Source organism: Schistocerca americana, chromosome 3, assembly GCF_021461395.2.
Source record: "Schistocerca americana isolate TAMUIC-IGC-003095 chromosome 3, iqSchAmer2.1, whole genome shotgun sequence".
Classification (NCBI taxonomy): Eukaryota; Metazoa; Arthropoda; class Insecta; order Orthoptera; family Acrididae; genus Schistocerca; species Schistocerca americana.
In genome coordinates, this window is record NC_060121.1 from 163,334,678 (window position 1) to 163,361,690 (window position 27,013).

General features: G+C 34.7%; 1 protein-coding gene across 1 annotated transcript in view; it reads right to left on the bottom strand.

Moving 5' to 3' along the window:
* Nucleotides 1–12,680: 12,680 nt before the first annotated feature.
* LOC124605946 (sodium-dependent neutral amino acid transporter B(0)AT3) overlaps nucleotides 12,681–27,013 on the bottom strand; it is a 538,536-nt gene continuing 524,203 nt past the window's right edge. The window contains exon 13 of the mRNA XM_047137906.1: nucleotides 12,681–12,870. Coding sequence (XP_046993862.1) covers nucleotides 12,681–12,870 — 190 coding nt within the window. The remainder of the gene's footprint in view (nucleotides 12,871–27,013) is intronic.

The following is a 27,013-nucleotide window of genomic DNA, read 5'->3' on the forward strand; positions in this document are numbered from 1 at the left end:
GTTGTAGAGTAGCTTCACACCTTTATAAAAATAAAGTTTTAACAAAATGTCAATTTGGTTTCCAGAAAGGTTTTTCAATGGAAAATGCTATCTATACTTTCACTAATGAAATATTAAATGCTCTGAGTAACCGGAAGTCACACATTAGGATTTTTTGTGATCTCTCAAAGGCTTTTGATTGTGTAAATCATGGAATACATCTAGATAAGCTCAAGTACTGTGGTATGAATGGGGGAGCACTCAAATGGTTTAAATACCTAACTGGAAGAGTGCAGAAAGTTGAAATAAGCATTTCACATAATATGCAAAAAACTGGTGATTTCTCAAACTGGACAACAATCAGGTTCGGTCTTGGGTCCTCTGCTGTTCTTAATACATATCAATGACTTGCCATTCTATATTCACGAAGATGCAAAGCTGGTACTTTTTGCTGATGATACAAGTATAGTTATCACACCCAACAGACAAGAATTAACTGGTGAAATTGTAAACAATGTTTTTCAGAAAATCATTAAGTGGTTCTCTGAAAATGGGATCTCATTAAATTTTGACAAAACACAGTATATACAGTTCCACACAGAAAATGGAATGACACCATTAATAAATATAGACTTTGACCAGAAATCAGTAGCTGAGGTAGAATATTCAAAATTTCTAGGTGTATGCAATGATGAGGGGTTGAACTGGAAAAAACACATGGAAGATCTGCGGAAATATTTGATTTATTAGAGTCATTGCAAATTTTGCCGACATACATCTCAGTAAATTAGCTTACCATGCCTATTTTCATTCTCTGCTTTTGTATAGCATCATATTCTGGGGTAACTCATCATTGAGTAGAAGAGTGTTCATTGCACAAAAGCATGTAATCAGAATAATTGCTGGAGCTCTTCCAAGATCATCCTGCAGACACTTATTTAGAGGGCTAGGGATCTTCACTTGTGCCTCACTATATATATATATATATATATATATATATTCACTTATGAAATTTGTTATTAACAATCCGAACGAATTCAAAAGTAATAGCAGTGTACATGGCTACAATACTAGGAGAAAGGATGATCTTCACTACTCAAGGTTAAATCTAACTTTGGCTCAGAAGGGGGTAAATAATGCTGCCACAAAAGTCTTTGGTCATTTACCTAAGCATCAAAAGTCTGACAGATAGCCATATAGCATTTAAAAGGAAATTAAAAGAATTTTTTAATGGCAACTCCTTCTACTCTTTAGATGAATTTTTGGTCATAGTGAATGGGTAACTCCACCTCCCCCCCCTCCAGCCCCCCCACCCAGCCCCCCCCCTCCCCGCAAAAAAAAAAAAAAAAAAAAAAAAAAAAAAAAATTAAGTGTCATGTAATATATTGTGCAATGTAATATCTTGTATAGACACCTTTTATTAACCTCACACGTTCCTCATCATTACAAAGTGTCATATTCATGATCTATGGAACAAGTACTCATCTGATCTAATCTAATCTGTATAGGGAGGTGGCATGAACAGTGACAAGTAGGGATTCTGGAGGTAATGGGGTGAGCATGGTGGAGAGTCAGTGAAAGAAGTGGTTTGATCTTTGATGTGAGGCTAGGTTTCAGACAATTAGCCAGAGGTGTTAGCCAACAGGAGCACAATAACTAGCAGCAATGGAGCATCCAGGATTGTTGAGTTTGTAGATTTTGTGGAGCATGTAGAAAGTGAGTGTGCACTGTGTTGTTGTGTTGAGGAGGCAGATGGACTCAGCGGAAGGTTCTGGGGTGGGTCTAAGGATTTCGGTAGGGACTGGAGATTATGCTGGACTTATTGGATGGGATCAATATGGCAGGGCTTGTAGGTGGAGGAATATGACAGTTGGAAGAAGCCTTCTGTCAGGTAGTGACTGCAGTTCTTCTAGATAGGGGTGGAACCTTTATCTGCAGGGAGGATGATTAGGCCAGGATCTGTTTTGAGGTTGTGAATGGCAATATTTCTTGTGTTGAAAGATTAGTGTCACTAGGAAGAGATCTGGGGAAGGATGGTGAGGCCTAGTTGGAGGTAAGGAATTCCTGGAAGGTAATCAGGGGTAGTTAACTGGGATGGGTGGGTGTGAATCGCAGTTGGATGGTAGTATGAAGTGAGAGATGCAAGACTCAATTTTGGGATTAGGTTGGCTTTGGTCAGACAGACCGGTAGCAAAGAAGTGTTTTCACTGCATGGATCAGCCGCACAGCCAATTTTAACCATGTGAGACTTTGGATAGGAATGAGAGTTCTTTAAGGTTGAGGTTTTTGGTGGAAAGGTTAACAGTTTTGTTTGGGTCTGTCTGGATTTTGGATTTCTTGGAAGAGGTCAGCTAGGTAGGGTCTGGATGCTATGAAGCAGTGACAAGGGTGTTCACTTTGGGTCTTTGGGTAGGAAAGGTGATGGTGGAGAGTGGTGCTCCTTGGCAGAAGTAGCATAACTGGTTGGACAATTTATAGAGGTGATGCCTGGAATGGTCTTCCAGATGTTTGGGGGGGGGGGGGGGGGTATTTGAACCCTAGCAAGTTTTCTTTCTATTTTTTGTTTGCCTGTCAATGACTCAATGTTAATGCTGTTGGTAAGTGGTCTCCCTTATGCCTAAATTGTTTATATTCTATTAGAACTTTCCTAATACATTTAAATTATTTATTTCTTTGCTTGAAGTGTTCTGATGGTTTTTAAATCTAATGTCCATTAATAAGTATTGAGAATACGCACATGTGAATGAAGAGTAAGTCATGCTGCCTCATCTGAAATATTGAAGGACACTTAACATCCAAATGATGACAGAGATTTAGATGAGGCACTAAGTATTTCCAATTATAAATTTGGTAACTGATCTACCACAAACTCACTTGGCACATGAATTTATTAGTCATATAAAGAAAACGTGATCAATCATTTAACAATTTATTTCAGACACTGATTTAACAACAACACATATATATATAGTATTTACAAGTATAGCTGTAACAGTTTCTCACAGAATGCATTCATCTTTCCACATATAACATGTAGCTGGATATATGAACATCACAGTAGAAACAACAAGAAACATTGTATTGCAGGATATGTACATATACAAATTTTACTTTAAAATATGTAGGTGTTGACCTGTGCCATAACTTTTGGGACAGAATTGAATTACAGGATCACAGTTTTCCTTGAACACTAGTGACATAAATGTTGGTGCTCATTTTGTTTACATACATTGTAAAGTTTTCCCTTCTTAAAGAGTTATTTATACATGAAATATTTTTGAAGGTAGGTCCATATTTTGTAAGTCAACATGTCCTGCTTTCATTTTTCTGTTTAGCGTAAAAGAATCTGCTCTTCATAAAATGACTGGTTACCAGCAGCACACATTCAGACGTCATAAGATCTATCAAGAACTAAGGTATATGGTTTCTAAGTTTCTTGAACAAGTTAAGCGAATGGTTCTTTATAAAGTTCAGTGCTACAAATTATGTGGTATTGTGGCATTGCAGTCATTGTACACATGTACTGATAAAAGGTCTGAGAGTGTAGTATCATATAATGGAAATAAATGTGTGTGATATGATCCCATGATCATCACTCATAGCTGAATGGCAGTTTTTATCCATGCTACCCAATAGTACTTCTAACTGCAGCTACCAGAAGGTGATGGTTACTTCATTAACTATGGGAACAGAAATACACAAGATTTTAAAACTGAAACACGCCATACTGTAGTTATATATCTAAAAACAAAGATGATGTGACTTACCAAACGAAAGTGCTGGCAGGTCGATAGACACACAAACAAACACAAACATACACACAAAATTCAAGCTTTCGCAACAAACAGTTGCTTCATCAGGAAAGAGGGAAGGAGAGGGAAAGACGAAAGGATGTGGGTTTTAAGGGAGAGGGTAAGGAGTCATTCCAATCCCGGGAGCGGAAAGACTTACCTTAGGGGGAAAAAAGGACAGGTATACACTCGCACACACACACATATCCATCCGCACATACACAGACACAACCAGACATTTGTAAAGGCAAAGAGTTTGGGCCTTTACAAATGTCTGCTTGTGTCTGTGTATGTGCGGATGGATATGTGTGTGTGTATGAGTGTATACCTGTCCTTTTTTCCCCCTAAGGTAAGTCTTTCCACTCCCGGGATTGGAATGACTCCTTACCCTCTCCCTTAAAACCCACATCCTTTCGTCTTTCCCTCTCCTTCCCTCTTTCCTGATGAAGCAACTGTTTGTTGCGAAAGCTTGAATTTTGTGTGTATGTTTGTGTTTGTTTGTCTGTCTATTGACCTGCCAGCACTTTCGTTTGGTAAGTAACATCATCTTTGTTTTTAGATATATTTTTCCCACGTGGAATGTTTCCCTCTATTATATACATACTGTAGTTATATTTATTTGCTGATGCTTGTATACAATTTTAATCCCACTGCAAGTTGAAATAAAATAAACTGTTTCACAGTAGTGATGATATGTTGAAGTTGGAGATGTGATCTTCACAAATGCAGAAATAAATTAAAAACATCACCAAAATAACAAAGTTGAAAAGCATTTGAAACTACAATGGAGAAAAATGTGTAGCTAAGAATTTCATCCCAACAGAGATAACACTGGAGGGACAGGCATCAAATCACAATGTGGGAACAACAAGGAAGAAACAATGTTATTTACTCTATCTGTTCTCCGCTGATTCTACTGCAGCTTTCTTGTACCCATTCCTCTTTTAAAGTTTGTCAAATTTTTCTGTTCTTTCATTGCATTCACATCTCCGTGTACCGAAATCTTCATTCCCGAGGCATGAATTTATTACAAATTATTTTTATCCTACCATGGACTTACACCTTGTGTGTGTGTGTGTGTGTGTGTGTGTGTGTGTGTGTGTATGTGTGAAGTCCATATTTTGTGCAACTATGTTATTCACATTACATTGAGCATTATTGTTTGGAAGGGAAGTTATTGAGTTGGACAGACATTATGGTGAAATGAGAGCATGCTACTGGCTAACCTACAGCCAGCTCAGCTCACAAGCATATGTTGAGTCACTCTGTTGCAAGGATTCTATTTTTTAGAAGTAGAGATTATTTTTGTGCGTAAGTTTTACAAAACAAGTTAATTTAGGTTCTAAAAGAAATTGATCACTTCAGAAAGTAAGGAGCTAAATGATTTAACCATGTAGTTTATTTTTATTTTTATTAATCTTGGGATTTATTGAAAGTACTGATTTTCTGAAAAGATATTACTTTTTGCATTTGTGTTTTTGCAGGTAGTGTGTTTCTGAAGAGAATATTTCAGGGTTGATGGCAGTGAGTAGATATGATTTCTTTTTTAAAAAAATAGTAAATAAATAAAATCAACTGGTGCCTTCTATATTTTACTTATCAAGTTTCATTCTTAAGAGCCTGTTGATTTAGCAGTGATGAATCACAATAGTTAGTTAATGTAATGTGCTGAAATTATATTTTTGCTCTTTTTTATCTGTCACTGTTTTCAGTGTTCAAACTGGATGTTACATACATAGCTGCCTTTTGTGTGGACAACAAACATTTTACAATTGCTTTGATCTGTCCTTTACACTTTTGCTATCATATACATTTGTTGCTGCCTTAAGCACATAACTTTTTAATCCTTTAAATCGTCCTAGTGCTGCCACCATCTTGTACACTAACTGTCTGCTGTTCTTTACTGTGCAACAAGTGGTTGACACACCTGTGCAGAACGTAATAGAACACTCTAAGACATTGGATACATCCTTCCTTTGGCATTTTTTATGGATGAGAGAACCCCTGGTATCAAAATTTAATGCTTATGTTCTGTTTTATAGATGTCTCCACACAATTGCCATGTTGCAAATAGAGTTCTACTGTGGGGCCACGTGTTAGATGCATCACTTCACCATTACCATTTTTCAGCAGTAATTCTGACATGAATTGATTATGGATTGGCATATTGATCAGTGGTATCAATCCCACAGGACAGAGTATGACCATGGTGTTGGTAGCTATTTTCTGTATTTATCAACTAATTTTATTTGGTTTTCATACTACACATTGAATCTCACTGCACTGCAGTGATTCACTCAGTTGTCAGAAGTATTATAGTGAGATACTGGAATAAATGTTACTGTTCCTAACTTTGAGATTTGACACATGCAATGCCCAGATATGCTGTACCCATTCTGTCAGTACCTAACATTTTGTTGAAATTAATAAGCAATTGGAACACATTATGAAAAAAAAATATTGAACAGAAATGTATTTAAGCTGAAAATTGGTACATATAAACATTATAGCATCTTTTAATTATTTTTTTAGTATGAGATTTTATTGAAAAATAATCCCACATTGTATTTGTAGCTCCATAAGCATCTAAAGTTAACATGGTTTCAAAGCTATTCCTCTTTTGCATGAATGAACAATTTACATGCAACATTTTAATATGAATACAGATTAAAATGAAAGCAGAAATGCTGACTTGTTCTAGTAAAATGAAATAACACACCAGGAATTTGATAATTTCAGAATCACTTTTCCAAATTTTAAACATTCCAAGTAAACAGTAATAAACATCATGGTAGATGCTACAGATATGGTTAACACTACACATACTTCAGCTGTTTCTCAATCCCAATGGAAATATTTAGCACACTTCTCAAATCAGATCACAATTATAATTTAAAGTTGTGCTGATTATGATGTATTCACAGACATTTTCAATGTGTATATTTCACCTTACGCAACAGTTTACAGTCAAAGAACTATCACCGTTCTACGCCATTACAGTTCTAGCATACTCTGAACATTCCAAGTTTGATAAAGTTGTTTGAAATTAAAATTTTCCTCAGCATTTTCAATCTATGAGAAACGTATGATTTCCATACAAACACTACAATGCATTATGATAACTAGAATTTTTGCCTAAGGGAATTATGAACAAAAACTATGTAATAGTTTTTCTTGTACATTCTGTATTCTGTATTCTATTTCTAAAATCTTTAAATGTCATAAAAATGTGCTACAACAAGTTTATGTGACTGCATTTATCACATCACTGTGTGATTCCATCATCTGACTTGAAAAGTGATTTCAGGTACATTCTGTGTTATTCAGTGGTCTTTGTCCATTGGAATGGTTTGTGCTGAAGTTTATTTTGTTGTTTCACAGATAATGAGGAATTATTGTCAGCCATGTGTAGTGCTATTCTTTAGACATGCCCTTCAAGAATAACCTTTAGAAATACTTTTCTTCCTTGAACTGGTCTACATTTTCAAATGGTATCTAGGTTTCCCATTTGTTAACAAAAGATATGTTTATATCATATTAAATAAGTAATACTGGTTCTAACTATTTTGTAGTCAATGTAATTTTAATCAAAATATAGAAATTTCAGAGTTATTCCAAACTAAACAAACAATTTTTCCTTTTTGTTACAAAGTTATGTTGGAGCTTTGAATATTCACAACTTGGTTGCATAATTAACAAAAAGAATGAAAGTATGAAAACTACGAGATAATAGTACTCGATATTTGATTACATTTGTTAAACCTTATTGTCATTTTTTCCATATTTATGTTAACTCTGAGATGCTAAAAATAAAATTGTAATATAAAATATTGTATTAATTCTCGAATAAAGTAACATGTGGCAGCAAGAGTCTTACAAGTATATAGATGATAAGAACTATAATTTTACTTCCACAGAAGACACATGTTAAAATTATTGTCACGGTGTACTTTCAAACAGTACATAAAAGCCACATAACATTCTTAGAATACCACTTTATTCATTTATTTCTGTCACCTGTGACTAAATTCCACATATTTTTTGAGTCTCTAACCATTTATCCTGAAAAATTATATTGAAATTTCATTTTAGTGTAAACCAGTATGCAAAAAAATATGATACAAAGTGGGAATTATGTCTTGTTGCTGGCTTAAAATTCATGTATTGTCAAACTTGCTCACAGTATGTGTAAATTATCTAAACAGTCTCAAATAAGTTACATTCTTTTCTTTTCATGCAAAACTTAATTTCATTCTCATCTCCCAGCTACGTCAGTCATACAGTTGGTCTAGGGAAAAATATCTTTTGTGGTTATCATAATTTGCAGAACCACAGTATGAGGCTGTGTTAAATCATACAGCCCTGCTTCCAGCACAAGAAATTTTATGCTACATTACTCATACATGAAATTATTGTCATCCACCAGAATATAATAAAATGTACATTAGTATCACATTGGCAGTATTAGAATTCTTTCAATACAACAGTTCTTCATAATTATAAATATTACTTTCTGGACTGAAGGAAAAAAAAATTAAATATAATACTTAATTATATGAAAATATTTAATGTTGAAATATGATTCTGAAACATTAAATTTTAAAAGTTTACTTCACATTAAGTTGATAATACGCCCAAACTCTGTATCTTCTGAAATAAAGATTTTATTTTATAATATAGCACTGATGCTGACCGCATAGAATTGAGATGAAGATTTTTCTTAAATTTCTTGTAAGTGTCCAAAAGTTTAAGAGGAATTGAGATTTAACTTTAATCTATAAGAATGGAAATACTGCATATAGCCCTACCATGAGTCTGAATCATTACAAAATTAAGTATGTTTAACTTATAAAATAATCAGTTAACAAAAAAATAAAATAAAAAAAAATACTTGTGTGACATTTGTGACATGAGCATGAAAACACATGAACTTGAGATATGTATGTGGAGGCATAGGCCGCATACACTCATATCCCTATGCCTCTCCATCTCTGTCACACACACACGTAAATCTATATGTTTTCTGAAAACAAGGATAAAATGATAGGCCTGCAAATTACTGCACTTTTTGGATAATATTTGTTCAGATAGGAAGTCTGAATAAAGTTGAAACAATGTGTGACATTATCACAGAGTTTGGGGTTTTGTTTGTTATTTTATTCACATAGTTTAGTACCAGTTAGATTATCAAGACTGGTCTCTGTTTTATAATATGATTCTGGCACATGTTCTTTTACCTTCACAGTTCCAAGTATTGGTATCAGTTTTTGCTATGAATTGGAATCCTACATTGAAGTGTACAAAACTGAATTGATTATAAAAGCAGGAGGGAACTGATGTTTCCTAACAAAATGCTTTCTTACAGATTCGTATTCCCTGATATTAGTCTAAAGTCTAGGAGTAACTTTTTTAGCATAGATGACCAGTCTTGCAATTGCCTATTAGCATGTTTAATGTAAAAATATTGAACTGAAGTAATGGCATGTATCACCTGTGTCAAGTTTTTCATTTATTTCTGTTTAAGAAAGCATGCAGGCATATAAGTTTTGTGTCACAGCTAGTGTACTTTTGTAAGTTAAAAGATCACAATTATTAATTCACTAACTGCATTCCTTATATTCACATACATCTCCTATATCACTTTTTAAAAATATTTAGTTATTGATATTTCAACTGCTAAACATTCTTTTCAACCCATACAAGTTTATACAAAACTGAATAAATTTTTTTGAATAGCTAAATAATTTAATTTACAATTAGTCTTCAGTCTATTCTTGACCCTCATCTCTTATCTTGCTAACCATAAGAGAGTCAATGAAGTTTGTAGTACCCTACATGTGTGATATTTTTCCCTTGCTGTTCTTTTCAAAGACCTGCAAATAATCTATATAATAAGCAGATCCTTTCCTCCATTGTTCACACTTTTATAGCAACAGTATAACTTGTCTACAACTTAAATAGTACTAACTTTTCTTACAATCTGCCCTACTAATTACAAAAGTGATAGCTATGGCTTGCCCTGCAGTCGAGGAAAACAAAATATTCATAATTTCTCAGAAGGTAGAATCTTCCTCCTTTAACATTAATATTCACATTTTATTATGGCTTAATTCTAGGATGTTAACCATTTCAAGTCTCATAACAGCTAAAACTATCATTGCAGTTACCTGCATTGTTGATAACTACTTATTCAAAATTAACATTTACTCTCAGGAGCTGTCAATAAATTACATGAGGAGCATATCATTTTAAAAAGAAATTACAATTATTTTAGTATTTTATGCCATACCAGGAAATTAAAAACATACAGTGTTCTGAAGTCTGTTACACAGTAACATAAATGTGACAATAATATAGATGACAAAAAAGTAAATGTACAGAAATTGTTAAACTGGACACTTGACTGATATGTTAGGGAAAAAAAAAAAAAAATTTTTTTTTGTGGTTCTCTGTGTCATGTCATCTGTACCAACAGTTTATTCTGAGACAAGCAATATCTCATTCAAATTTTGTTTGATATGAATCTCAGTACAAGCTGCATTAATTTAAGATAACACAATGGGAATTTACAAAAATCTGTAACATTATTTATAAAATAGTAGTATATAAGGAACACTTCCCATTGGTTTAAATATGTATTTTTAAAAAATTTTAAGATATTGTCAGGCATTTTGCTGATATTTTGCATAAAAAAAATAACAAAAGTAATTTGTTTATAGAAATACAGGATCCTGATTGCTTAGTACTATTTAAAACTAGTGATATGCTATAAAAACGATATGCTCTAGAAAATGTCTGAATACATGAGATGTCTGAACTATTAAATATTCGTTGCAAGTCCTTAGGGTGCTTGAGTGGTTTGGGAATGTGATCTGGTGTGTAAGGCAACACATCTTATACCAGAACATGTAGCAGGAAGTCTTCAAAATATGTGTTTATAATTTAATAAAAAGCATCATATATTTTCTCAATACGAGTTTAGAAAAATAAACTGAAATAATCCAAAGAACAGTAATCCATACTTGAAAGGAAAACAATAAAATAAGGACATTGTACATGTACAGTCAAATGGATTAATCAATAATTGACTGTGTGGCATTAACAAAACAACAGAATTTTCAGGTTGAAAAATAAGTGTTGCAGTTCCATGATAAGAAATAAAATAGGTAATAGAGAATGTGAAAGGATATTGTGTGGACTATAAGAGATATACATAATTGTATGCCTACAGCCATTATTGGTGAAGCACTTATTACAAGCATTTTTTAAACATTCAGTACAAAAATACCATTGTTCTTCAATATTCTAAAGTAATTGAATTATATTTAATTTAATGTGATTATTTTCACATTCTTCTTCCTCCTGATTAGGGATGGTGAAACAAATTTAAACTTTGGGTAAAAATCATTGTGTGAACCTCAATATTTCCATATCATAAGTATTTTTGATATAAATAAAATGATTATTAAGAATTAGGCCAGCAAAGTGTGCTTGTTATTTTGAATTTTTGTGTGAAGTAAGATCTTAAATTTTATTTCACTTTTACTATCATAAAATTTTGAGCCTATTAACTGTCAAATAAAATGTTTGTGGTTTCTGTCTTTATTACTTAGTGTAAATGATTGATCACAAGAAATGAAACATACCTCTTGAGCATCAAAAACATTTTAAAAAATATTATTGTTTCTTAATGGTTATGTGTTTCTGTAAGTTTTTCTGCACTTCATAATATGAAACTTGAGTGAGTGAAGCAATCTTAGACCTCTTCCAGACAAAATCAATTTCTCTTAGGCACATATTATGTGGGAGATATTATGTTTTGTGATGTTGTGAGTGTGTTAGGTAATTACAAGTGTAACAGACTTCTGTGATGGAAATATGTGTTCACATGGGAAGAGATGCGTTGTATTAAGTTGCAGAAATTAAAATCAATGGCAAATTCCTTGATTTTCAAGAGACAACTACTGTTAAACTGAGTATGTTAAGTACTACATCCATTTTCCTTGATAGATTAAATTCTATAAAACCATCAAATATTTTAAGGACATTACTTTTAAAATTCATTCCCTCTGCCTCTCATGGGAAGGGAAAAGTCAGTTTCTTAGATTTACAGTATTTCTGTGTAAGCATTCTGTCCCTTCACACGTAAGTATATAACAGAATACTGTAATAAAAAGTACAGGAACTACAGTTATTGTGCGTTACTATGAATGATCTATTTAATACAAATTTTTAAAGATATCTATGTAGGATATGGGAATATATGGTTAGAAATCAGATGGTACATAAAATGAAATTAACTGCCATTATGTCATAGTTCCAAGTATGGGAAAATTTCAAAATTAAAGACTACAGCCCTGAATTTGTTCTTATATTATTTGAAAACCTGGCCAAACTTCTAGAAGTGTATACAATTATGGGAGGGTAGGGAGAGGAAATATATAAATGAGGGAGACTACTTCATTTTTTTTTTTACAGTTGTTATGCTGCTCACCAAATAAAATATAAGAAAAATATTTTCCTTTTGTGAATCCTGAAGGGACATAAAATTTATAACAAAGAAAAACCTGAATTAAAGTGACTCATGGAAAAAAACCACAACTTGCACAAATATGTATTACATTTTAGTAATTGGTGTTTACAAATGCCTTTTAATTTGTTAATAAAACACTTGGAGCAATACCTAAGATCTGAGAAAGATCACTGGGGTATTTCAGCAAAATATACACCATTTTCTTGTAACTTATGGACGGCTCCTCACATACAGTGTAATTCAAACAAATCTTATAAAGACTTCTCAAACATAAAAATGTGTCACCAGCATAACTTCCTGTAATGATGGTTCAGACTTTCACAGATAATTATTGCATTTGTGTCTATTCTATAATGGTTGGCTTCTTTCAAAGGCCACTATGTGTCATCTTCTTCATCTGTTACTCTTGTTGGACAGCAGAGCCCTTCTGTACCATCATCCCGAATGCAGAAGAGGACTTTCTCAGCAGCTGTTACTTCATGTGGCACAATGCCATGATATTCTCTCAGATCTTCTGATGGAAACCATGCCTTATCATTATCTTCAATGATAAGGATTCCAAAGGCCCTGTAAATAAGAAAATGCTAAGAGCTAGATATTTCACTTACTTTTATTGATACCAGTCCTACAAAATCAATAAATAATAACAAAACTATGAATACTTTCAACTACAATATATATTGGATTCTTCTCATCCTCACCAGTAAGTGTCCCCTTACTCAGGGCTCTGGGTGACTTTTTCTGAACTCTACTCCATTTTATGAAGACAGTAACTGTTCTCAAAAGAACAGATACTGTTAATGACCATGCAGCTTCTCTAGAATAAATGATAATTAATTGAAACCCTCAGCTGCCAACAGGTGTTGTTGATATACCTCAATGGGGACAGCTGAAAATGTGTGCCCAACTGGGACTCAAGCCCAGGATCTCATGCTTACATGGCAGATGCTCTATCCATTTGAGCCACCGAAGACACAGATGAATAGCATGACTGCAGGGACTTATCCCTTGCACGCTTCCCGTGAGACCCACATCGCCAACTGTCCACAATCTACATATTTAATGTTCATAATAGATATTTTCCCATCCACTCATTATTCATGCACACTGTGGTGTTGATTCCTGTAAGAGTTAGGGCAACCTGTGCACATTCTATACTATATATAGTAAAATGGCTACCCGGCCATTGACCTTCGTCTGTGTGAATGCGTACAGGTTCCCGAACTCTTACAGGAATTGACATCATAGTGTGCGTGAGTAATGAGTGGATAGGCAGATTTCTATTACGAACATTACATATGTAGATTGTGGACAGTTGGGAATGTGGGTCTTACGGGAAGCGTGCAAGGGAGAAGCCCCTGCAGTCACACTATTCATCTGTGTCCTCGGTGGCTGAGATGGATAGAGCATCTGCCATGTAAGCAGGAGATCCTGGGTTTGAGTCCCAGTAGGGGCACACATTTTCAGCTGTCCCCATTGAGGTATATCAACAACACCTGTTGGCAGCTGAGGGTTTCAATTAATTATCATTTTTTCTACTCCTTTTCCTGAACATAAACAGACCTTTTCCTTAAACCCTCTTCCTTCAACCCTTCTGCCAGAAGAAGGAGCAAATGGCTCCAAAAGCTTGCATGTATTATACCTTTCATATGTGTGTCCTCCTGTCACTACTTGGTGAGTAGTTTTATTTATCTATCCAATATCATTACATTTTCAAAAATTGATTATTTCCGTTGATATACGATTTCACTGTTACTAAAATTTTTGGCCAGTCCTAATCTCTGTGTAACACTTAAAGCAATATGTATTTAGAATGGATAATCATGCAGATTTGTCACATTTGTGTTTGTGTGTGTATGTACAAGTGTGTCCACACACCTGTGCTGACATTTTGAACAGCAACTGCCCTAGTTTTAAAGCACTGAGCCATAAAATTCTACTTCTTATTTCTGTGTTTCTCTGCTTTCTCATTCCCTAGTTAGTATCCTAAATTATACTATTAAATCACTCATTTCATTCAATGAACATCACACTTCCTTGACTCAAAGTCAGACACCTATGTTTCTGTTCATGAAACTCAAACTGGTAACACACTGTCAGCTATTAATGTTGTCAACAAATAAAATAATTATGATAGTAAGTAATAGAATAAAAATTCACATCTCATCCTTGCTATGATCAGCTGCATCCAACATGATTTGATGAATTGTAAGGGCAGGTTTTGAATGATATGGAACAGATGCAAAAGTCAATGATAAAGTTGGCTTGTTTGTTCACTGCAAAAATACCTAAAGTAGTAAATGCTCATGAGTAGCTTTATGAAAACATACATTTGAGAGCAGATGACTTGGTTTGTTGTAATAGAATTTCATAAGAAATGCATTTTTTTGTAAAACTGAAAGAGGATGAGATTTATCATAACATAAGGTATTGCAAGGAACAGGAGATTCAGAAGAATTAATTTTCTATAATGGAGAAAATATTACTGTGGACATGTCACATGCCAGTTCAGGATCTCCCACTTAGCTAACTGAAAAGTGGATGTATTGTTCTACCAAGGGGCTGAATTCTACATTGAGCCACACAGAATTATAAAACCATCCACTTAGAAAAACAGGAAGTGTTATCACCTCTGTCACTGGTTTATGGTGCCTCATTGGAGCAAACAAATATTTACGCTACATCTCAGCTTGTGATCAGAAGAAATACAAACCTTTCACAAACACCACGTCAGATTTTGTAGGGTATCAAGGAAGCTTGTGATATTAACTCCATGAATGAGTAATAAAGACAAAACATTTATATTTTCTCAAATTTGAACATATGACCAAAACTGAAACTATGTTCTGCCACTGATGATTCACCTTTATGTCCCAGAAGTACAAATCTAATGAGTTCCATGCAATGTTGCAAGATACAACACTGTGTTTGCCCATGTACTGTCTGCCACAGTTGCAAGGGATGCTATATATACTGTGTATTCGCAGTTTTAGTTTGTTCTTTACCAAGCCAAGAATATCTTTCATTTTTCAAGATGGTTGAAATATGGTCTTGATGTTATTTTTTCCACAGATTCTCATAAATTTTGCTGAAGGAGCCCCAATGTAGGGAATAAAGGCGGGTTTCTATTCCTCTCTCTCTCTCTCTCTCTCTACATCTTCTTTGCAGATGATTTTATTATTTGCTTTCTTTGATGCAGGTCTAATCTGTGCTTCACTGTGCCCATTTTGGTGAAAAATATCTCTAAATGTTGCAGCTCAGCTGGAGGCTTTCTTTGTCACAAATGGCACATGCCCTGTGTACTAGTCATTAGAACAGTTTACTGCTGTGCTGGATGATGACACATGTGTACTAGTCATTAGAACAGTTTACTGCTGTGCTGGATGATGACAGTCTGTTGCAAGAAGGGCCAGATCTGTGGGTCTTCTTTCTGTAGACTTCATGGCCTAGTGTACTGTCTGCTTTTCTTATTATTGGAATGTCCAAAAACAGAAGACATCCATTCTGTCCTATCTGCATCATGAATTATACATTTTGATAGATGTTTTTCAGGTCATCCAGAACTCATTCAGTGACTCTCTGGCATATTCCAACACAACGAAGGTATCATTCACACAACAGAAGAAATGTTTAGGACTGAGCCCTGCAGTTTTCACTGCCATCTCCTCAAAGTGCTCCATACAGCAGTTGCCAATCCCAGAAGCAAGTGGTGAGCCCATGACCACTCTATCAACTTGTTCACAGAACTACCTGCCACATTTGAAAGTTTTGGTGCTGTACATGTTCAAACAGCTTCACTGTTGGGGCTAAAAGTGATCTGCTAAGAGTACCAAGGCATGTTGAAATGATACTTGTGTGATGTTATGTCAAAGCTCACCAGTAGATCATCCTTCCCCAGTCACATCCCCCTCAGCAAGGCCATAAATTTGGCAGAATTCATCATGTGATGACTGCAGTGCCCACTATAAATTTTATAAGTGAGGCTAAACACCTGACCACTCCATACGTGAGTCCATTAATAATGATCACTAAAGGACTCAGTAGTACACCTTCTCTATGAATTTTAGGCAGTGTACATAATTATGTTATGTCTTCCTTGCATGCTGTTCAACAGAGAATTTAGATATTAATTTATTCTACATCTAATACCAAATATTACAAATAATACATGAATTTTTTGCAGCATCAGTTGCTAACAGTAGTTTTGAATGTTTAAATATATACAGATACAAAAGATTTAAAAATCTGTTGCTCTTAGATAGAGTGGCTGTTCAGAAGACATCAAGCCCTAGCCACTACGAATGTCTGTAAATGTTATTTAACTGGCAAAGACACAAAAAGGGCTCAGTGCATGAATGTTGAACTTTAGTACACCCAACATTCGAGCTCCAGAGAGGGGATGCTAGTGTCTCATTGGCAATGACATAATCATTCATGGCAGCACCCCTGTGTCACAGTGATGGCTGTAGGAAACGTTGTGACATAACTGGCAGTGATGTATTAGATAGTGCAGCCAACTGGATAATGTCCGATATTGCAGTGTGGAGGTGCTGCAGCTTTTGATAGTACCACTTCATATCTTCTTTCGACAGAACTTATTCATGAAGCAAACTATTGTTTTTTGTGTTATCTTCAATGCTGGGTCCTTCTGCAGCTTCCTTTAGGCCATATCTTGTAGTAGAGCACTTATTTTCTTGTGGCAGTCTTCAACACAGAAAAGAACTGTCGCATTTTCTTTGTCAGTGGGTAGGACTTATTTTCATCTTGTCTTAGCAATCATTAACCTCTCTGTTCTGTTTTTGTCAGTTTTGCTTTTAGAAGTTGGGATTTATTGATGACCTAGTATGTTTCAAGGCTAATTTCCTCCACTTTTTCAGCTGACATGCTATGGAGTGCACCTTTAACATCAATAATAATGCACTGTTTTGGTAATGTGTTGGGAACACGAAGTTCAGCTCTTTCCAGTGGGCCAAATTTGTAGGGGCATTTAGTTCTTTCTGCATCAAGTTGATAATCATGCAGATATCATTGACACCCTGGGTCTTCATCTGACCTCCCACAAGCCTCTCAAAATTTCTGTGTTGTCTTTTGTTACTGTGCTGCCTTTGCATTTAGCTGTACACAAATAAACATGTTAGATGCTTACATCTGGGACATAAAAATAAATCAGCAGTGGCAGAACACAGTCTCAGTGAGGGGACATAAATTCCAGTTTGAGGTAACAAAAAAAGTGCCAAGTTAGCAGCTTTGGGGAGAACATCTGCAAATATTCAACTGAGATGAGGCTCCAAGACAGTCTTGACAACAGGGATGACAACTATCGGCTAAGTTTGGCATAGAACCTTGCACTAGTAGCTGTATACCAAGAATCCACCCAACAAATGATACTTCATGCATCTGGGCAAAACTGAATGCATCGAGAGTCGAATGGTGGACCATGCACCCAACAGGACACTCTGGGAAAATCTACATTCACATATAACATTCATGATTGTTGCAAGGCATGGATCATAAGGTGATTTTACTGTAGCTCTTACAGTGAAGTAACTGAAGGTTTTTGGGCCCAAAGCAATACTGTTAATGGTTCTTACAGTATGTTTTGCTACCAATCACATGATCTGTAATTTTCTTTCTGTCCCAGAGAAGAAACTGAAGCTAAATGACTTCATTAATTGCTACTGTAATAAAATATTAAAACAAAATATTTTCCCAAAAAGTATCAATTATCTAAACTGGAGACACTAGAGCAGTGTAACACACACAAAGAAACTACAACAAATCTTTTGCAGCAGCCCTACTTCAGTTCTATAATGGTTAAGGACTGTGAGTAGAAAATTTGTTTTACTTTTATGTTTTGCTGGTCTTCATTTCCACCTTGTTTTAACTGAAAATGTGTAACATTGGTGTAGGTGCTTGGTTTATGAGGCAAGAGAAAAAGTAAAACAAGATCACTGAAGAGTCATCAAATTAAATACAGGGGGAATTAGATTGGATAATGAGACAGTAAAAGTAGCAGATGAGGTTTGCTATTTTGGTAGAAAAAAACTGGAAGATTGGCAAAGTAAAGAGGATATATAGACAAAGTGGGCAGTAGTAAGAAAAAATTACTGAAACAGAGAAATCTGTACTCACTGAATACACATTTAAATGTTAGGAAGTCTTTTCTAAGAGCATCTGTCTGGAATGGAGCCTTATGTGTGAGTGAAATATGGATGATAAATGGTATGGACAAAAGGACCATTTAAGCATTTTAAATGTGGTGTTACAAAATGAGCTCAAGATTATATTGATATAATGAGTAACTAACAAGCAGGCACAACATGAAACTGATGAGAAAAGGGCTTTATCAGACAGCTTTATTAATGAAAGGGACAAATTCAGAGGACGAGTCCTGAGGCATTGAAGAATAGTTGATCTGGTAATGGAGGGAAGGGTGCGCATCTGTGTGTGTGTATTGTGGGGGTGGGGGTAGGGGTGGGTGAGGGGGGGGGGAGGTGCAGGAGAATATGGTTTAATGTTACAGAAGGATATCAAAGATTGATTACAGTAAAGAGATTTTTGATGACATACAAGATGTTTCAAAAAGGATATACATTTTACAAAGCACTATATTGTCAAAATTGTCAACCACTGCACCACGGCTTGTTATTGGAAGAATGAATATATTGTCTAGTTTACATACATTGCTGCTAGAAGTTGAGTATTTTCTGTTTGGTTGGTTACCATCACATGTTGCAAAATGGTTGCTCCACAACAAAAACATTTTTTGTTCTTCAGTTTGTGAATTCCATGATTAAAGTTAAAATACGTTTCAAGTTGAGGTACCATACTGATCCTCGAAATGGATGGAACGTTCATAGATTGTATTGACAGTTTGCAGACACAGGATATGCAGGATATGCATGTAAAGGAAAGAGTCTTGGCTGCCCTTGTGTTTCCAAAGAAAATATTGCCCACATCCAGTCTGCTTTTCAATGTAGTCTGACAAAATCAACTCATTGTGCCAGATAGGAGTTACAACTGCTCACAATTATAACTTGGTGTGTTTTGAGACATCAGTTGGTTATAAAACCATGTGAGTTAGAGCTGTTATAGGCTCTACGGCATGACGAAAAACGCGTATATGTAGCATTTTCTGATGCACTTCAGAATGTTATTCACAATGATAACACTTTCACACAATGTAATTCAGTGATGAAGTGCCTTTTCACCTTAATCAGAAAGTAAACAAATACAGTGTTCAAACTTGGGGCCATCAGAACCTACATGCACGCAGTGGACATGTATGAGATTCACCCAAAGTCAATGTGTTTTGTGATATATCCCACTCATTTGTTTATGGCCCATTCTTCTTTGATGAAAACATGGTTAATAGTCACCAGTATCTTATTATGTTACAGAACTGGTTGTTTCTGATGTTAAATGATGATAACTTCATTTTTCAGCAAGATGGGGGACCCACCACTAGAGGCACCAAGGACATCAATATCTGAATGAAACTGTACTGAGCCACTGATTTGGTTGTCAAACAGCAAGTGACATAGAATTGAAGAACTGGATCTGTACTGCCATAATGTAAGTGATGACAGACATGCTTACCTGAGTGTGGGAGGAACATCTACATCTACATCGATACTCTGCAAATCACATTTAAGTGCCTGGCAGAGGGTTCATCGAACCACCTTCACAATTCTCTATTTTCCAATCTTGTATAGCGCGTGGAACGAATGAACACCTATATCTTTCTGTGCAAGCTCTGATTTCCCTCATTTTATCGTGGTGATCATTCCTCTGTTTGTACATCAGTGTCAACAAAATATTTTTGTATTCGAAGAAGAAAGTTGGTGATTGGAATTTAGTGAGAAGATTCCATCACAACGAAAAACACCTACCACTTAATGATGTCCAGCCCAAATCCTGTATTATTTCTGTGACACTCTCTACCATATTTCGTGATAATACAAAATGTGCTGCCTTTCTTTGAACTTTTTCAATGTACTCCGTCAGTCCTATCTGGTAGGGATCCCACACCGCACAGCTGTATTCTAAAAGAGGATGGACAAGTGTAGTGTAGGCAGTCTCCTTAGTAGGTCTGTTACATTTTTCTAAGTGTCTTGCCAATGAAACACACTCTTTGATCAGCCTTCCCCACAACATTATCTATATGTTCCTTCCAATTTAAGTTGATTGTAATCATAATACCTAGGTATTTAGTTGAATTTACGGCTTTTAGATTAGACTGATTTATCATGTAACCAAAGTTTAATGAGTTCCTTTTAGCTCTCATGTGGATGACCTCACACTTTTCATTATTTGGGGTCAACTGCCACTTTTCACACCATTCAGATATCTTTTCTAAATTGTTTTGAAGTTTGTTTTGATCTTCTGGTGACTTTATTAGTCGATAAACCACAGCGTGATCTGCAAACAACTGAAGATGGCTGCTCAGATTGTCTCCCAAATTGTGTATAAGGAACAGCAAAGGGCCTATAACACTACCTTGGGGAACACCAGAAATCACTTCTGTTTTACTCAATGACTTTCCATCAGTTACTACAAACTGTGACCTCTCTGACAGGAAATCACAAATCCAGGAATTTGGGTATCAATGTGGTACTGTTCACATTACTGGTGGAGGACATATTGAACATCTTTAATCTAAATGTGAGAGATTTGTAAATATGTGTCCCAAGTTTCGTAGCTGTATGTCTGCCAGTTTAATAAACATATGCATTTGAAGTATGTATATTCTTTTTGAAACACCCTGTATACTGACTGCAGTAGATATTCAGAGATTTGTACAGGAAAGGCTAGCATGGAGAGCTGAATCAAACAAGTCTTCAGACTGAACATCTGAACAACAAAACAAATAGGAAACATATTCCATTTTTATGCAAGAAAAGAAAATTTCTGACACGTGGACCTAATGTTACCACTAAAAGCACTGCAGTCTCTAAGGTCTGTTTATAGCATCAATAGGATGAATCAACTAGACAAATTCTAAGTAATAGGGGATATATAAGGAAAGATGGGGATAATAAACAGTGTTTAGTAACAAAAACAGTAATGCAACCTGTGAGAAAGTATGCATCAAACAATAAATAACAAAAAGTGGAATATTAATGGTCTGTGTGCTGACTTATCAAACAAAAATCATAAAGTTGACAATTTACAAATTATTTTTTCTGCATGTAAAAATATCAAAGTTATTTTTCTGAATAAATGTTGGTTTACATAGGATAATTTTAAAATTCCTAATGAAATCAATGAAGTGTTCAACAGTTTTGTTTACAAAAGGAATCATCTAGAGACATCAACACTTCGTCATTTCAACATAATATATGAAATAAGAAATGGTTTTAATTATTTGAATGAGGATAGTGTATTTGAGAGTTGCTTTGGTGAGTTAATGGACCTAAACGTCACAGTAGTTTCTATTTATAGAGTGGTAATTGAAGCTTTTCTGCTCAAATTTTAGAGCCTGTTAAAAAATCTCAATAGAGTAAAAGGAAAGAGATTGTATTAGCTGCTGACTTCACTAATAATATCATAACTGAAAGCAATGATATGTCCAAATCAATGACAAAATTTGAGCTTCAAAGTTAATTTCACTCAAGTCTCTAGAATAATGATCTGTCAGCGACCTGTATTTTCAGTAGGTATTGTAGGTACTAGGATTCTTTTATTAAAGTGATGTGGCATGAATCAGTGTACAGTATCTGTATACATGATAAGTGTTAATATTGAAAACTACATTATTTTTTAGTCTTACTCGTGCAGCTACACTTAGAAATCAGGTTTTACCTCTCAGGCTATTAGTTTTTCAATAGAAATTTGTCCATGGAGTTGCCCAGGAGAAATGATTTTAGGTTAGACTTCAAATTTGTTTTTCTACCTGTCAGACATTTTATCTTATTTGACAAATGATCAAATAGTTTTGTTGCTGCAAATTGAATTCTTTTCTGAAACATTGACAACTTTGATAATGGGTAATAAAGGTCATTTCTTCTTCTAATGTTGTAGGTAAGACATCACTGTTCTTCTTGAATTGTGATGGATTACTTATGACAAATTTCATTAGCGAGTGTATGTATTGTGATGGTGTAGTTAAAATGCCTAACTGCTCGATAACCACAGGTGAGCATCACATATTATTCTTATAGTTTGCAATCAATAATTTCTTTCTAGATGGTGAGTTACCCCACGAAATTATCACGTGAAACATTATTGAGTGGAAATATACAAAATATATCATGAATCTGATTCATTTGTTTACAAGAATTTTAGAGCCTGTTCAAAGAGCAAAAGGAGCTGAAATTAATTGTTTAAGCAGCTCACTAATATGCTTCTTTCAGTTACAGTTTTCATCAATATGTACATCCAAAAATGTAGGGCATTCTACCCTACTGACTACTGTTCATGTGCTACATAAATTATTGATATGACTCTGTTTTTTCTGCAGAAGTGAATATAGCACATGTTTTAAAAATTTTGGGAGCGTCCATTTTCTGGGAACTACTTACTAATCTTTTGAAAAACATTATTAACAGTCTCATCTGTGGTTTCTCCCTAATGGGATTTATTATAAACTCATCTGAAAAAAGTACAAATCCTGTTTGTTGAATGGTAAGTGGAAGGTCATAAACATATGTAAGAAATAGGATTGGATTCGAAAGTCAGCTTCACAGGACTCCCTTTGTGATTTCTTCAAAGTCACTAAAATTTTCTACCCTTACAGCATTGTTTGAATTATTCTGCACAACTTTTCATAAATTATTATTCAAACCAGATATGTGCAACACCACTGATTCCATAAAATTAGAGTTTCTCTGAGAGTGCAATATGATCTACTCAATCAAACGCCTTGGGTAGATCACATAAATCCAAATGCCAATAAAATAAAAAGTATCCAGTAAATTCCAGTGGGTGATGTTTTAATATTTAAGACTTGTAATATTTGATGAGTGAAAGTACAAATAGTATCCTCAGTTGAGCAACCCTTCTGGAATCCAAACTGTGATATGCTAAATAGCTTGCTTCTACTTAAATGAGAAACTACTCTTGAGTAAATTACTTTATCCAGTATATTGTAAAAAGATATCAGTAAGAAAACTGGATGATAATTAATTAAGTCTTTCTTGTCATCTTCCTTATGAAGAGTTCTAAGAATTGCAGATTTTAATCTCTCTGTTAAAATTCTGTGTGCCAGTGGTGTGTTTCATATATCACTAAGCTCATTTCTCTTTCAGTTAGAACAACTTTTCAGAATTCTGTCTTAAATTCCATCAACACTGTATAAGCTTTTGTCTTTTAAAATTTTTATAGATCCATTAATTTCAGTGAAGGATGTTGGCACTGCTACTAGTTGCTAAAAGATTTATGAAATGACATTTTTCAAAATATTCTCCTACTTCTTCAGCTGAACCATTCTGTTACACACAGAAAGTGATTGTTCAAAATACTTGCAATATTACCCACATTATTAGTTTCTCTCAGGATATAGATACTTCATGATCTTTTAATGGCTTTCCTTAAAATATATGTATTTGTAATATGCAAGCAATGTTGAATCTTTGCTTATTCTGCTCTTTATATAAATTTCTCTCTTCTTACATGACCTGTTAATTCTCTTAATTATCCATGGGTTACTTGCTTTTTAAAGGAATTTATGAATAATTATTTAGGAAAGCAGCTTTTAAATATTAACAAAGACTTATTACGGGATAAACTGAATTTGACATGACATGAATTTCCCTTATTTCAATAAATGTTGTGTTTGATGATGAATTGAACTTTATTTCATAATAAGTTAAAATAGGTTGAATGGCATTAGACAGCTGTATTTCAAGTTCTAGTAAATCCAAGGAATTTTGAAACAGCTCTCTTGAATTATTCAATGAACAAGAACTATATGTAGCAAAATTACCAGTAAAAGTGAATGAATAATTCAAGGCATAAAAATTTAAGTGCTATGAAAAGGCAGCCCCCAAATGAACTAAAATATAACAAATATAGGCATTTTATTCACTATGTTAGAGATTATTGAGTTATAGTTAAAAAAAGCAGTGAACAAAAATAAGTTCATTATATAACATAAAAGTAAAACAAAGGCAGTGAGGTCCATTGTTAAACCAATTAGCCATTAGAATTAGTTGCAACAGATAGCTAGGATTAAATGACAACCTTACGGCAAACACAGTTCAAATATCAGAATGTTTAAATCAACACCTTGTAAATGGAGCAAAGACAATGTTGATGTAGTAGAGTATCAGAGTAAAATAAATCCTTTTGGACTTCAGCAAGAAGCTCAGTATCACACAGATTTGATAAAGGTTGTAGAAAACGTTATATTATTAGTAAAAAAAAAAAACTAAAGTGATTAAAGCTGTGTATCACAAAATAAGCACCTTCACTATCTCAAATCTTTTGAACAGTGATATTTTCCTGATGTGTTGAAGAATGCTGAAGTCACACATCTATTTCAGTAAGGATTGAGAGAAGACAAGGAAAATATCAAACGATTTCTATCCTTCCAATCTCATCATCAGTGCTGGAGAAAGTAACTGCAAATGTAATTCAAAATTATATTGTAACAAATGATATTACTATATGTAGCCAATGAGGATTTCAGCACAGAAACACACTCTGGAGTAGTGAATAACTTTATTGAAAAGATAAGCAAAGGCTTAGATCAGATGAATAGTTTTTAGGTATCTTTTGTGATCTTACATAAACCTGTGACTCACTACACCATGCCTTGGTTATGTAAAAATTAGACAAATATATGATTAAGGGCAATGTTCTGAAACTGCTTACGTACTACCTGCAGAATAGAAAACATAGAGTAAATGTCACAGCAAATGAAGTGAATTAGTATTCTAAATGGAGTACAGTATCAAAAGGTGTATTTCAAGTCTCCATTTTAGGCTCAATGCTGTACCTATGCTACATACTGTAGTGATTCGAGAATTTCTACATAAATTCTAGAACCATCTGGCCTTCCACCATTTCGAACACATGATATTTTAGATGTGAGTGTGAAAAAGGCACCTTATCTACTGCACATCACCTGCCTGTGTGTGCAGGTCTGAAGTTTATTGTGAGAAGACTGTAGACACGGTGGTCAAACGGCACCGACAAGTACTTGTCAGTCGATCCATGGAAGTCGTAGTGAAAGCACGTGGAAGAACCAAGGAACTTCTTGGTTATTCTGAGCTGTTTTGTAATTTTGACTATTGTTAGTGACAAAAAAAACAGTTGAGTTGAGGAAGACTTTTAAGTAACTCTTAACACAGACTTGCTAGAGGCAAAACATGGTTATGATTTCTGTGGTTGTTAAACCAACTCTGTTGCAAATGTATCTTAATTGTGTCTAATGTGAGACGACGTGGGTGACTTAAAAGAAGTCGAATATTTATGTGAGAAATGATAATTTTGTTCTTTGTGGAAGTTGAAATATACCTAGAATGGACTAAAATTATTCTTTGAGTACCAACTTATTTCACAAGAAAAGAGAGAGTCTTATACACTCCTTTAACTACCATCATTCTTCGGAGAAGAAATTTTTAGATATTGTTGTAGCTGGCTATCCTGAGAAGAAGATTGACTGTGCATACCAAGTAAATCAAGTCGTGTAAAAGAAGTGGGAAGGTTGCAATCAAACTTCACACAATCTTGTCATCAAAAAATGTTAGAACGTGGTGAGTGGTGTGAAACGACCAAAGGAAGAAAGGAATTTTGAGACAAAAATGAGAGAAAACGCTATCAAGTGTTACCATAGCAACTGAGTGTAACAAGACAAGAGAACCATTAAGAGAAACTGGATTATGCTGGAGTATACGAGGGAGAAAATTTGTAAATGCAAATGAGATAGAAGACGTGAGAAACTCACAACACGAAAAACCATACAGAAGATCTCGATGTGTTAGACTAAGAAGAGATACACCTAGAACAATATGACTAAGGAGATCTGGTGTAGGGAGTATACAGCTCCCACAAGCATCATGGGGATGCAGATGCAGAAACCAACATCCGACGCCACTGGTACCAATTGCTGTTCACTGGTGCTGACCTGCTTCCACTTCTGCTCACTGATACCTATGCAGAAACCAACAACCAATGCCACTGGCACCAGTTACTGTTACACATCCACCCATCGATGTTGCACACATTCTACTTTGGGTGGGCATAAAACTGAACTTTATTGTTTTAATACAATGTGGTATAAACTGTTGAATGAACTTTATTAGTGTAGATATTATACTTAAAGTTAATTTTTAAATGCTCACAAAGTCTAAAGCTTGTAAAAATATGGGTAACGAACAGCAAGTTGGCTATGAAAATTAGTAAAGAAGGGCCAGACTGGTCTGAATTAGTGAATCTAATCAAAGCCCAAAGTCTACAAGTGAATGCTCAGAGTGAAGCTTTAAAAACACAAAGTTTGCAGTCAACTGCTCAAAATGCTACTTTAAGTAAGGAATTAAATGCTCAGAATGAAACCCTAAGGAAAGAAATAGGTTTGGTATGTTCTAGTTTAAATGCTCAGAGTGAAGTTCTAAATAACCAAAGTGAAAACTTGAATAGTCAAGCAACAAATATAGGTTCATTAAATGCCAAGGTTGATGCACAGAGTAGAGAATTTAGTGATCTATGCGGAGGCATAGATGCTTTAAAGACTGAATTTGACACCCTATACAGTAAAGTTGAAAAT